Genomic DNA, 14,453 nt, shown 5'->3' with positions numbered 1-14,453 from the left:
TGTATTATTCGCACTGAAAAATTATAATATAAACTAGACAACTTTATTTGTAAAGAAAATTTATAAGATGTATAAATTGTAACCATGTAGGACATTTCCGCACCCATTATAAACGCCGTCGGACAGTTGGTCCATGGGTACTACCTCACCTCTCTCACCAGGATGTCTCCACGTCCCCCATGTTTCCCACCTATATAGTCTGCACCTTTGTGGGAACCACAGAGTGCATAATGGACTTCCTCAGCTTCATCAACGGGAAAAAGGCAATCGTCGTCTTCCTGGACTTAGAAAAAGCCTTCGAATTGGTCACCCCCTCAGCGATGCTGACTTCTCTCGTCGAGAAGGGAATCGCAGGCAACCTTCTGGCATGGGTACAGGCATACTGCCAAAACAGACGGGCTAGAGTCCGTTTCCAGGGCTCCATGTCTAGCTACAAAGACCTGGAATACGGCACCCCTCAAGGAGGCATCTTGAGTCCCTACCTGTTCAACGTGCACATGGACAACATAGCCTCCCTCCCACGACCACGGAACGTTGAGATCTTCATATATGCTGACGACATCGCCATCGTCAGCAAGGGACCCAACTGCCGCACCAATGCCCAAAAAGCACTCAACGCCATACAAAAAAGGTGCACACACCTAGGCTTCAAGATAAACGTAAGGAAAACAAAAGCCATGGCTATCAAAATGGCAAACCCAAGGCCAATCTCCATACAACAGCAAGATCTTGAGTGGGTGGATGACTTCACCTATCTTGGAGTAACTGTGCAGAAAATCTTGTCATCCTCTCTTCAAATCCAGAGGCTGAAGCAAATGACAAAAACGAAGACAGCTCCGATGAGATATATGCAATCACTTGATGCGGGTGCCAGCCGCCTGGTACTGGAACACTACTACAAGTATTGCATCCGACCCATCATTGAATATAGAGCACCTGTCCTATCACATCTAATATCACAGCAGGAAGAATCACTTGAAGTTGCACAAAACAACGCCCTTCGCCTCATCCTAGGTGCCCCCATGTGGACCAGAAAAAGCAACCTGCAAATGGAATCTGGCATACCACCACTGATGGCCAGGATTCAGAACCGGAACTGCACCGCGGCAGCCAAGGCCCTGCTGAGCGACAGGGACTCACATCTCAAGACTAAACTCAAGGCTCACCTGGACGCGCACCCGGACCTACCACGACCAGATACAAACGTCGGACACCTAGGAGACCAAATCCGCGCGACAGGCATGGAAGGGCACCTAAAGGCTCTGAAGCCAGACAGGGCATGCCTGAAGTACCGACCTCCAGCCCCGTGGACATCCCCAACAACTACTTTCAACCACACACAACTACCACACGCAAAGAATCACTGCTCACCAGGGAAACTGAGAGACGCTGCACGAACAGCGATCCAGGCAACGGAGGCCCATGATGGTTTTGTCTGCTACACTGACGGCACTGTCGACCCGGAGAACGGCATAACAGGTGCAGGAGTATACTCCGCAACCTACACCGCCTCCTGGCGCACATCAGACCACTGCTCGACCCTACAGACTGAGCTGGTGGCAATGCAAAAAGCCCTGGAGTACTCAAGCCAACTGCAAGGGCCGGTGGTCATACACACAGACTCTCTTGCGGTGACACAAGTACTCCAGAAGAAGGACATACCTACCAACATAAACATTATCACAACAATACTCTACCTCCTGCAGCTACACAAGACAAAATCGCCCAGTCATCATCAACTGGATACCCAGCCACATAGGGGTACACGGAAACGAACGAGCAGATGAGCTGGCCAAGACAACACGCTACCATCCTCACATTGAAATCCAAGTCCAACCATCAACCACATTAATCAAAAGCTGGGCCAGAGACCACCTACAACGAACAAAGGTAGCCAACCACAGAAAATTGATCAACTTAGCATCAGCAAGTGCAAAGTGGTACGAGAGGGCCACCAAACTGTGCCCTCATCCCGCCACCAAGATCGCCGACAGAGGACTCTCCGTGATCATCCACAGGCTCAGGCTGGGGTACAAATGCTGCTGGGAAATCATTGAACGACAGGAAAGGGAATGCGACCACTGCGGGATGAACACCTCAGAGCCTCTCCTTCACTACCTACTGGAGTGCGCTCACACCATCGCCCTGAGAAGAGGTAGACAATTCAACCCCATGGCCCCCAAAAGCTTGGAAGACTGGAGCCGACATAGTTTACAACATCACCGAAAAATAGAACGCCTCGCCCACATCCTGATCGGATACCCTACGTCCAGATAACTACAAAAACGCCGGAGTAGCTGAACACAGAGCGGCTCAACACTTACGGGTCTCCGAATGGAGAAAGGACCGTGTGTAGATAACCATTATCTACCGAATAAGAAAAAAAAACTTTCACTATGTATTATTTGCACTGAACATGTGAATACACGAAAGCGCTCTGCTTTGATAGTTTTTCTTCGTGGTCAACCTTGCATATATATATATTTATATATATATATATATATACATATATATATATATATATATATATATATATATATATGTATATATATATATATATATATATATATATATATATATATACAGGTCTCCCTAGCTATTCGATGGTTGGACATCCGATGTTTCGTTTCTACAATCATTTTGAATTTATACGACTCTCGTTTTTCGATGTAAGCACTCCATTATACGATCACCAAACCGTAAACAAAAGCACCGCGATTGCAGCGCCATCTACGTTCCATCGGCCACCCATCGAAACTCGTTCCCGCTCTTTATTCACTTGTGTTTACTCCCTCGGCCCGTGTATCAGTGTCTGTATTGTGTGCTACTATTTCACATTCACTGTTGCTTGTACGAGAGTAATACATAACGTGATGACTTCCAAGTGGCATGCAACAACTACTACTGGTGAGATCAAGCCCAAAAGAACGAGGAAGAGTTTATCGTTGGAGAAAAAACAACAACTTGAAATTGTTAAGCGCCATGAGAGGTGGAGGGGCAACTCCATCGTCAGAATCATGCAGTTGCCCCAGTCAACTGTCCCCACAATAATCAAACAAGGAGACAGTATGAAAAGCTGGTTAAACAGCTTCTACGTTAATGGCAGAGACGCTGACGAGGCAGAGGGAATCAATAATGGAGGAAATGGATAGATTCTTAAGGCTGTGGATTGATGACCTGTCTCGCAGCAGCAATTCTCTTTCTACCTCCCTTGTGTCAACGAAAGCCCTCTCGATTTATGATGATCTACAGAAGAAAGGAGATGAAGTTAAGGATGGGTCAACTTTCAGTGCCAGTGTGGTTAAGTGTAAACACTGGTTTTATTTCGGGAGTTTATTATGTAGATCTACACGCAAGCACGGTAAGTAGGAATCTGCCCTCGAGGCGTTGCCTCGGGGTATGGGTACCCTCTTTGACCTACTTCCCTGGTACTCTGTTGCCAGGTGGAATTTGTAGGTAGAACAATACAGACAAACATATAAATGTATACATGAGAACATACAGAAACAAGAGAACAATCACGTATAATGAGGAATATGCGTGCAAAACGTGCATATAAACTTGACAACAGCGCTTACGCTCGGAGCGTATGCCTAGCGACATGTAATGACGTACATAGGCGGTTATATAATTGTACATAGGGCCCTTATATAATGTAATGACTACATAGGCTTACATAAAACATTTACAATAAATACATATATTGAGATTAAGTACTATATGTATGATAAAGGAGTATTTCATATACAATAAAGGAGAGTTACGTATACAATAAACATGCAATAACTAAGTAAAGAGAGGAATTACTACACCAGTAAGGGTTGGTTCGAGCTTTTTAAAGCCCGAGCAGCCCTATACAACATCAATATGACTGGTAAGGCAGCAAGTTCTAACGAGCCTGCCGCTGCAGTATTCATACCAACAATGATAAACACATTGAAGAGTGTGGTTACAGTGCCAAATAGGTGATAAACTACGACGAGACAGGTCTGTATTAGAAGAAAATGTCATCCAGAATCTTTATTGCATTACCACCTGGTGCTGGGTGGTAATGCAGTTGTGGACCTGAAACTAAAGCTTTTACTGATCTACCATTGTGAAAACCCAAGGGCACTTAAGGGCTATGTGAAAGAAAATCTTTCAGTGATATATAGATCCAACAAGAAGGCCTGGATAACGTTTTCTATTAGTCAGTATTATGTCGTAAATAATTTGTCCCCTGTACTGCGTGACTATGCTGCCAAAGAAAACATTGCCAACAGTTTCCTTTTGCTGGTTGACAATGCCCCAAGCCACCCAACAACTATGGAAGATTGGGCAGACAACATAGAGGTAATGTTTTTGTCCAAAAATACAACACTCATCCAGCCCATGGACCAAGGTGTGATCACCAATTTCTAGGCCCACCAGTGCCGCACAATGAGTCAGCTGATTAACATGACTGACACCCCAGAAAAGCCCACAGTCAATCAGTTCTGGGCCAATTATAATATCAAGAAGGCCATTGACAATATCAGTGCAGTATGGAAAGAGGTAACAGAAAAAACAACGAATGGCTACTGGAAGAAACTGTGGCCCAAGTGTGTCAAACCAGCTGACAACTTCATTGGATTCAGTGATTTTAGTAAGAACAGCCATGAAAGGTATGTACGGTGCGGGATCAGGTAACTAGTGGCGTTCTACAGAGCCTCTTTTTCTGCTCTTTTCAGTGGATATATGCCTACCGAGGGAACCACTATATAAAAAAAATAACGCGTTTATAACACTACCTCTTTGGATGGTGCGGAAAGGTGTTATATATAACTCAATATAGGCTAGACCAAGGCTACTATCCCCATTAAATCAAATCTTATTAGAAATTAAGTTCGCTATCCAATCGTTCGTTATTCGATCTGGTTTTCAGGAACGTAACCCAATCGTATAGCGGGGGAAACCTGCATATACTGTATATAGTATTGTACTTGTTTCTGGATTTTTTTTTTTTTTTTTTTTTTTTTTTTTTTTTTTCATTTGTCAAAATATGTGCATGAAACATGCAAATTCACCGGGTAGAAGTTTGACAAATAATCGCCTGCATGGCTCCTGTAGTGGTTCGTTGTCAAACCTTCCATTAGAGAATTTTGCGTAGAAATCAGAGACGTGTCGTTGGCAATGCTCAGTCCATACTAGGGCTTTAAGAGGGTATTGCCCTCTTGTTTTATGCTAGCTTCGATAAAAGATATAAAAAATGCCATAAACCAAACACTCCGGCACTTTCGCCACATCAGCCAGTTATGCACTGCGCTGAAGTATACCGAGGCTTGAAACTCTACAGGCGCAAAGGTCTGAATGGCTTGCGATTTTATTTTTATTTTTGTTTATCTATTTATTTAACCAACCATTTTTTTATCTTTATTATTTCATTTTTATATGGCCTTAGTGGCGTGCGAACTCGTTTGTGTCAAAATTGCTCATTCATACAGAGAGAATAAAGAGCTGTCACAACGACAAAAATAATGGCCTGAGGGAAGCCAGTGAGGTAAATGTGCTACTAGGTACGGAAGGTGTTAAAAGACTATGTCCAAATAGGCTTCTTAACCATTATATGGGAGGTAACCAGCCAAAGCACACCCATCAGTCATTTCCCTATTATCTTAGCTCCTTGTTGATGAAAGGTCATCCCTGCCCACTATCCAGGTCTGAAGCAATGCAGCAGGACACAGTTAAAAGACAGCTGCACAAGAACGGTTCAAGATTTACCACAGCATGATTACAAAGGAGGAGCATGCCAACAAGAGACCTTTTGGTCTATAATTAGGTTGGATGCGAAAAAATTGTAATAGGGATAAATAGATAAATAGAAATAATAGTAATATAAATAATAATAATATATAAATAGGTAAAGTTGAATAATAAACAAACAACTAAATAGTAAATAATAATAAATTGACAGTTAAATTATGATAATAAATAATAATCGTATAGATAACAATAAACAAACAGACAATAACAAACGAATGATATAGAATAAATGACAGGCATTACAGCATCTTGCTTAGGTGTTTATGTAAATGAATCTTACAGTTTCGAACTGAACTACATTGCACTGCCTCTGCAGGAAGTTTATTCCATTCATTAACTACACGGTTGGCAAATTGTTTTTCTACCCACTTCCAAATTGAATCTATTTCCTGACAGTTTCAGACCATTATTTTTTGTCGGATTCTTATTTTGTGTGAAAAAAAATTCAATTTTGATGTCAATTCCCTTCAAAATCTTTAAAAAAAAAAACTGTATTAAGACACCTCCGAGCCTACGATTTTTGTTTATATAGGGAAAATAGATTCGTATGTTTTATTCGATTTTCGTATAATTTGTTTTTGATATTTGGAATCAGTTTTGTGGCTCACCGTTGTACTTTTTCTAATCTGTCAATGTTTTTTAATGTGATTTGGACGAACTAACGATTTATGTAGCTTGTTATTGAGAGATGGACTTTTAAAGTCAAATGATCGTGTAATCAGCCCTAGAATCTTATTTGCTTTCCCAGAGGCTGAAATACACTGCTTAGATGATTTGAAACCGTTGCTGATAATTACGCTGATATCCTTTTCACTATCCACTTTTCTCAATGAATTTCCAAATTACTTGTAATCGTACTTACTTCTATGTTTACCTATGTGCATAACCTTGCAGTAACTTGTGTTAATTTCATTGGCCACTTTTCAGACCATTGCTGTAGTTCATCTAAATATTCTTAAGTATCTATTTGGTTTAAGTGATCATTTGCCATTCCACACAGTTTTGTATCATCAGTAAATTTGGAGACAACAGATTTCAGTCTGTGGTCTCTATCATTTATAGATAATATGAATACAAGTGGCCCAAGAACGGAACCCTGAGGAACTCCACTCGTAAAAAATTTCCGTCTAGAAGTTTTGCCATCTAGAACAACTCTGTGTTTTCGATCGTTTAACTAATTACTAGTCCAAATTAATAGGCTTCCACTTATTCCATGTAAAGCTAAATTAGTAAGTAGTTTTTCGCAAAGTCTAGATATATTAAATCCATATTGTTTCTTTTATAATTAGAGATGACTGTGTTGTAGAATTCGAGTAATTTAGTCACGCAAGAACGTTTCCGTCTGAATCCATGCTGGCTATCATTTATCAAACAGTTACTTTCTAAATGACGCTCGATAGCATCCCTGATAATAGTTTCCACTATCTATCGTACGATTGAAGTCAAGCTTATGCTTGTAATTATTTGGTTTCTTTTTGTCACCTTTTTTGAATATGGGAGTAACATTAACTAGTTTCCATTCTCTTGGGACATCTGTGGTAAGTGCCAAACACGCAGTATTTTGGTAGAAGTTTATTGCGGAGATCTACACACAAGTAAGACAGGAAGTGATCTGTCACAAGCGAATGCTTGGGGGGCCTAGCTGGGCATAAGACGCGCCCGTGGCCTACTTTCTGTTACATTGTTGCTAGGCGGGAAAAAGATTGGGCAAAACAATACATACTAACATATCTAGGTATATACATAGAAATATACAGCAACAAGAGAACAATTACATATAATGATGAATATGCATGCAAAATGGTTAAGGGTAACATATATTTAGTTCCTTAATTCTACGACGTGTACAATTGGCATAGACGCATACGCGTTTAGCGTACGCCTAATGACGTATGTATATTCGGTTATATGATTATGTATAGGGCACTTATATAATGTAATGACTACATAGGCTTACTTATACAAAACATTTACAATAGATATATGTTGATATTAAGTACTCATGTATAATAATGAAGTATGACATATACAATAAAGGAGATACATATACAATAAATATATACAATAATTAAGTAAGGAAGGGCTTGGCTACATTACTACCCCCTTGAGAGTGTAGCGTCAGTAAAGAAAGTCTTTAGTAGTAGTAAAAATCAGATTTATTGTGAAATCTGACTGCCCTGCCTGAGCGACTTTTGTATGGGAGAGCGGAAGTATGAGGGTGGGAGGGATGGGAAGAGGTGATAGGGTGGCCAAGGTCATTGGCACTTGTGGGTGGTATGGGATTCGGTGGGATGACAGTTGAAGTGTCAGAAGTGGATGAAGTAGGAACAGGAGGAGTGGAAGGTGGTGAGGGTATGTCTGGGGTTACATGGAGACGGGTCTTAGGGCGAGGAGAAACTGGGAGGAAAGCTGGTTTCAAACGATCAATGGAAACTGAGGTTTCGCCTTGAGGTAGGTTAAGGATGAAGTACTTAGGTTCACGTCGAATGACGTCATATGGACCAGAGTACGGAGCCTCCAAACTCTTACGAATTCTGTCGACTCGTAACCAAACTTTTGAGCAAGAGTGAAGGTCGTGAGGGAGATAGGGTGGAGGTGGTGTATGGCAGTCACCGGATGCGAGATCTTGGAAATTGACAGACTGCATTTCCTTGATGAGACGGAGGATGGTTGACAGACTGCATTTCCTTGATGAGACGGAGGATGGTTGGGTCATCCGAGGAGTGGGTGTGTTCCTGAGTAATGGCGACAGAAGGGCATAACATATGAGCGCCAGTAACGGCGGTAAATGGGGAAAATTTGGTGACGTGAGGTGTCATGCGATAGCCAAGAAGGACGATAGGTAAGGAGTAAAACCAGTTATCTTGCCTAGCGCGGAGAGCTGATTTCAGAGAACGGTGGAAACGTTCAATCATGCCGTTAGCTTGAGGGTGATAACTAGTTGTACGCATATGGTGGAAACCAATGATAGATGAAAGCTTAGAGAAAAGTTCACTCTCGAATTGGGAACCTCTATCCGTAATGACATGAAGTGGAACACCGAAACGGCATATCCAGCCATTTACAAAAGAGATTGCTACAGAAGTGGCAGTAGTGTCAATGAGGGGAATTGCTTCAGTCCAACGAGTAGCTCGGTCAATGCAAGTCAACAAGTATTTGTATGGGAGAGGGTAAGGATAGTTAGGAAGAGTAGCAGGGGGCAACGGTCCTACAATGTCGATGTGTACTGACTGGAAGCGGTCAGTAGGAGTAGATATAGGAGAAACAGGAGAGGAAGTGTGACGGGTAGTCTTAGACTGTTGACACCTAAGGCATTGTCTTACAAATGTCTTTACATCTCTGTCAATGTGTGGCCAGAAGTAACGTTGTTTGACCAACTTAGAGGTGGACTGAACACCAGGATGAGAAAGGTTATGCAAAGAAGAGACTACGTCATTACGTAAGGGTAATGGAACGAAAGGTCGAGGAGTGTTAGTAGAGGTATCACACCAGAGTGTTAAATCAGAGGGTAAAGTGAATTTAGAGAGTCTAGGCTTGAAAGTTTCCAGTTCGTCATCTGTTGTCTGACTTTGAGCTATGCCACTTAAGTCAAAAGCGTCGAGTGTAACAGCGCATGACGTGCGAGATAAGCAATCAGCGATGACGTTAGTGTCGCCACGAATGTACTCGACTGAAGAAACGTATTCAGAAAGAACAGAGAGTTGTCGTTGTTGTCTGTCAGTTTTAGCAAGAGATTTAGAGTAAAAGGCAGCTACAAGGGGTTTGTGGTCAAGAAATAGGGTAACTGTATGTCCGTCAATGAGAGTCCTGAAATGCAAAACTGCGAGGTAAGCAGCTAATAACTCGCGGTCGTAGGTGGAATAGATGCGTTGTGCGTCAGAGAGTTTCTTCGAGTAGAATCCTAGGGGCGTTGGCTCGCCGTCTATAACTTGATAGAGAGCGGCGCCAACGGCTAGGCTTGAACTGTCAGTCACGAGTTGGTAGTTTGTCGGTAATAGGGAAGGGTAAGCTAAGGTTGGACAGTCCAGTAAGGCTTGCTTCAAATTATTGAAGGAGTCCTTTGCTGCATCAGTCCAAGTGAGACACTTTGAAGAAGGATATTGTTTAAGAAGCTCAGTAAGGGAATAGGCTACGGTTGCAAAATTAGGAATCATGGGCCGAAAAAAATTTATCATACCCATGAAACGGCGCAAAGCCTGTGAAGTCTGAGGCAAAGGGAAATCGGAAATGGCCGTAGTACGGTCTTTAGGTGGCTTAATCCCTTGTGAGCTAATCTCGTAACCGAGAAAGGTAAGGTTTGACTTGAAAAATTGACATTTGTCAAGAGAAAGTCGCATGTTATGCTGAGCCAAAATAGAAAGAACAGTTTGAACATCTGAAATATGTTCTTCAAGGGTCTCACTAGCAATCAGTACATCATCAAGGTACGTAAACGTGTTGTTTACGTTAGCTAAGAGGGTATCTATAAAGCGCTGAAATGTGGCTCCGGCATTTTTCAATCCAAAGGGCATGTACAAAAATTCAAATAAACCAAATGGCGTGCATATCGCAGTCTTAGGAATATCTTGTTCAGCTACAGGAATCTGCAGATATGCACGTTGTAAGTCTAACTTAGTGAATATAACCTTATTCTTAAGTGACATGGTGAGAGAGCGCAAGTGTGGTATGGGATATTTGTCATTTACAGTTACATTGTTGAGACCTCGGTAATCTCCGCAAGGTCTCCAGGAATGTGGTTCTTTCTTGGGAACCAAATGAAGTGGGGACGCCCAAGGTGAGTTGGAGCGTCGTATGATCCCTGCATTAAGCAAAAATTGAAACTCATCCTTAGCAGCTTTGAGCTTCTCACCTGTCAATGGCCTTAATTTACAGGATATAGGGGAAGAATCACCTGTATCAATATGATGATAGGTTGTAGTTTCTAATGGTGGAGGATCAGACAGTTGTCGGGGTGCGGTAAGTACGGGGAATTTTGAAAGAAGAGCAATGGCTCTTGAATCAATATCCCCATAATGTACCGCATGTGAAGAGATAGGGAGAGGAGAAGCCTTAAGGGGAATGGTGCATGCAGTGGAAGGATCAGAGAGGAGGCGATTTCTACAATCAACTACTAGTGAATTATGGGTTAAAAAATCGGTACCAAGAATTGGGCGGACAACATCAGCAACGACGAATGACCATGGGAGAGAACGTCTGATACGTCGAATCCCAAGTTCCACGTCGACTTCGCCGTACGTACGAATACGGGTACCGGAAGCAGTAGTAAGTTGTACTACCGTAGGACGGAGCAGTGGCGTTAAGCCTGGGTCGTAGGGAATGAGCGATACTTGAGAACCGGTATCTATAAGGAATTCATAGTTCTTGCAACCTATAGTGGCACTAATGACGAGAGGCAGTCCTGCGGTTGCAAGGGATACTTCTACAGACTGCCCATCAAGTTTCCCGACGTGTTAAGCTGAGGTCCTGGGGATGAAGAACGTGAGTTAGGTCGTGAACTGGGCAACACGTTAGCACTAGTGTGGGACAATATGCACCATTGTTTGCAAGTTCTAGCACTGTTGCCGTAGAAGAGGTGGTAACGGCACACTCGTGGTGTTTGACCGTCATAGAAGGGAGTTAATCCGAGTGGTAAGGTAGTGGATGCTGAAACACGTGTAGTGGGGTCACCACTACGAAACACTGGCACACTATCACTACGCGGAGCCCTTGGCACAGGCTTGTTCACCGATGACGCACTTATCCCTTTGTTTCCGTGGCCATGGGCGATGAGAGTATCAGCAACACGGGCCAACTCATCTAGGGAACCGGCATGTGTAACAAGTAGTGGTCGTATGTCACTTGGCACTGCACGTAAAAATTTTAGGCGGATGAAGTCGTCGTCGACACCGAGTTGCTTACCTATGGTGCGAAGTTCTCGTAGGAAGGTCGTCGGCTTATCATACATGATATTGTTCTGATGGTCCAAGGCATCGAAGAGTTCCGGCGGAGACCTGGTAAGGACGTCGATTAGCGCCTTCTTCAAGCGGTCGTAGTCACCGGAAGTAACGACATCGTCATCGAGCTGGTTGAGCACAGGGATGGTTAAGTTCGCAAGTGCATGGTTGAACTTAGTTTGGGGGACGGTTATGTTAGCTAGTGCAAATTGCGCCTCTAGCAACGAAAACCATCTTGCCGGCGATGCTTCGTCGAATGGTGGTGGTCGAACAGCGACGGCGGCGGAAGTCGTGGAATGCGTAGAGGAAGAAGTGCTTCCTGCTGCTGCTGTCGTTGTTGAAGTGGCTACAGTGGTTGTAGGCGGAGAAGGGGAATTCATGTTGTTGTTGTCGGATGTTTCCCAGTATACGTGTTGCGTATCGTATACGTGTTGCGTGTAGATCAGAACTGAACAATGCCGCACACTCCGATTATTTCTTGCGCACTTTGAAGTTCGTAAATGCGTAGTTCCATGCGCGTGACGATTCACAGTTTATGAATACGCATAGGCACTTAACCACGTAATATGTATGACCCTAAATCACTTAGGTATGGAGCACTGGGTATTAGGGTCACTTGGGCACTGTCACTCCAGGAGGTCACCACTGTGGTCAGAAGGCTGGGTGTTCGTGTCACTCCGGGGTCACCACTGTGGTAAGTGCCAAACACGCAGTATTTTGGTAGAAGTTTATTGCGGAGATCTACACACAAGTAAGACAGGAAGTGATCTGTCACAAGCGAATGCTTGGGGGGCCTAGCTGGGCATAAGACGCGCCCGTGGCCTACTTTCTGTTACATTGTTGCTAGGCGGGAAAAAGATTGGGCAAAACAATACATACTAACATATCTAGGTATATACATAGAAATATACAGCAACAAGAGAACAATTACATATAATGATGAATATGCATGCAAAATGGTTAAGGGTAACATATATTTAGTTCCTTAATTCTACGACGTGTACAATTGGCATAGACGCATACGCGTTTAGCGTACGCCTAATGACGTATGTATATTCGGTTATATAATTATGTATAGGGCACTTATATAATGTAATGACTACATAGGCTTACTTATACAAAACATTTACAATAGATATATATTGATATTAAGTACTCATGTATAATAATGAAGTATGACATATACAATAAAGGAGATACATATACAATAAATATATACAATAATTAAGTAAGGAAGGGCTTGGCTACACATCTCCGGGTATGATGGATTTCTTGAAAATAATTTCCAATGGAGCAATAATCTCATTTATAATTTCCTTTAAGATTCTTGGATGCCAATCGTAAGGCCCTGATGTTTTATTAACTTTTGAGTTTTTCGATACACCTTATTCTAACTCTCAAACTTGACACAACAGAGATGCAAAAAACTTTGTGAGACTTATTTGCTTTGCATTTATCCCTTCTCCATCGAGATTAATGAAATAATCTCGAAGAAAAAATAAATGGAAAATTACTAACATTGGCGGAGGGAACTTAAGACTGCTGAATTCTATGATGAATTAATTGCACTTCCACCTTTAACATAGGGATCATTTTAAAAAGCATAATGAATTCACTTTGAATCTTGAGAAATAGAAATGAAAAATATATATACAAATGACACCACTGGGGTGCAAGGAATGCAAGTCATAGACAAATCTGTTGTGTGTGTGTGTGCGTGTGTGTGTGTGTGTGTGTGTGTGTGTGTGTGTGTATTCACCTCGGATCTGCTGCAGTCTCTGTCGAGACAGCCAGACACCACCCTACGGTAGTGAGCTCAGAGCTCATTATTTGCCGATCTCTGGGTAGGTCTGAGACCACTCACACACCACACACCGGGACAGCAAGGTCACAACTCCTTGACTAACGTCCCGTACCTACTCACTGCTAGGTGAACAGGGGTTACACGTGAAAGGAGACAAACCCAACTTATCTCCGCCCGGCCGGGGAATCGAACCCCGGTTCTCTGGCTTGTGAGGCCAGTGCTTTACCAATCCGCCACCGAGCCGTGTGTGTGTGTGTGTGTGTGTGTGTGTGTGTGTGTGTGTGTGTGTGTGTGTGTGTGTGTGTGTGCGTGTGTGTGTGTGTGTGTGTGTGTGTGTGTGTGTGTGTGTGTGTGTGTGTGTGTGTGTGTGTGTGTGTGTGTGTGTGTGTGCGCGCGCGCGTGTGTGTGTACTTGTGATTCTTCTCTTTTCTTGTGAACTACGTAGGTAAACGAAGAAGTCGGCAAGAAACTGTAGCGCCAGACCATCATAGAGTTAATAGGACTGAATATTTAAAAAGACATATAATATCTTCCCTGGTCGACAAACTTTGGTGTTGTAAATACAACGCACAGTGAGAATCTATCTATATACAGAGAGCTTTTTCCTCTGTTACAAGGGAGATAGCGAAGTCAGAGGCATGCACCTCTCCCCACCCATTTTTCTTCCTTCCACCACTCTCCCATCTCAGCCCCTCATGAATGATGGGTCACCCTGGCACCTGCCAACTGCTCCGGCTCAAACGCAATGCAGCAAGACACGGTACATCCAGAGCAAGGCTGCTTCACTTAATCGGCGACTCCCCCATCCCTCTCCGTCCTCTTATACAGAAAAAGAGAAGACGGGGAGAAATCCCTTCAGGCTCCGTTAGAATATCATTCACATATAAGCACCCCCTAATCCCCATCCCTCCCTTCATTACATAACGGTATTATCC

At 43.0% G+C, this 14,453-nt stretch overlaps 1 protein-coding gene across 1 annotated transcript; it reads left to right on the top strand.

Moving 5' to 3' along the window:
• The first annotated feature begins 230 nt into the window (after positions 1 to 230).
• On the top strand, positions 231 to 2,277 carry LOC143033546 (uncharacterized). The gene is made up of 2 exons (XM_076199038.1): positions 231 to 1,600; positions 1,707 to 2,277. The coding sequence occupies exons 1-2, from the start codon at positions 231 to 233 to the stop codon at positions 2,275 to 2,277; spliced, it is 1,941 nt and encodes a 646-aa protein (XP_076055153.1).
• The last annotated feature ends 12,176 nt before the right edge of the window (positions 2,278 to 14,453 follow it).

Source organism: Oratosquilla oratoria, chromosome 16 (assembly GCF_046742065.1).
Source record: "Oratosquilla oratoria isolate Oo_2021 chromosome 16, ASM4674206v1, whole genome shotgun sequence".
NCBI lineage: Eukaryota > Metazoa > Arthropoda > Malacostraca > Stomatopoda > Squillidae > Oratosquilla > Oratosquilla oratoria.
This window is presented reverse-complemented; position numbering and strand designations above follow the sequence as displayed.

Excerpts from the sequence above, each read along its gene's own strand:
- LOC143033546 (XM_076199038.1), top strand. The coding sequence starts at position 231 with ATGGACTTCCTCAGCTTCATCAACGGGAAAAAGGCAATCGTCGTCTTC. Across the intron at positions 1,601-1,706 it reads TACTCAAGCCAACTGCAAGG|CTACACAAGACAAAATCGCC; the intron begins GCCGGTGGTCAT and ends TACCTCCTGCAG.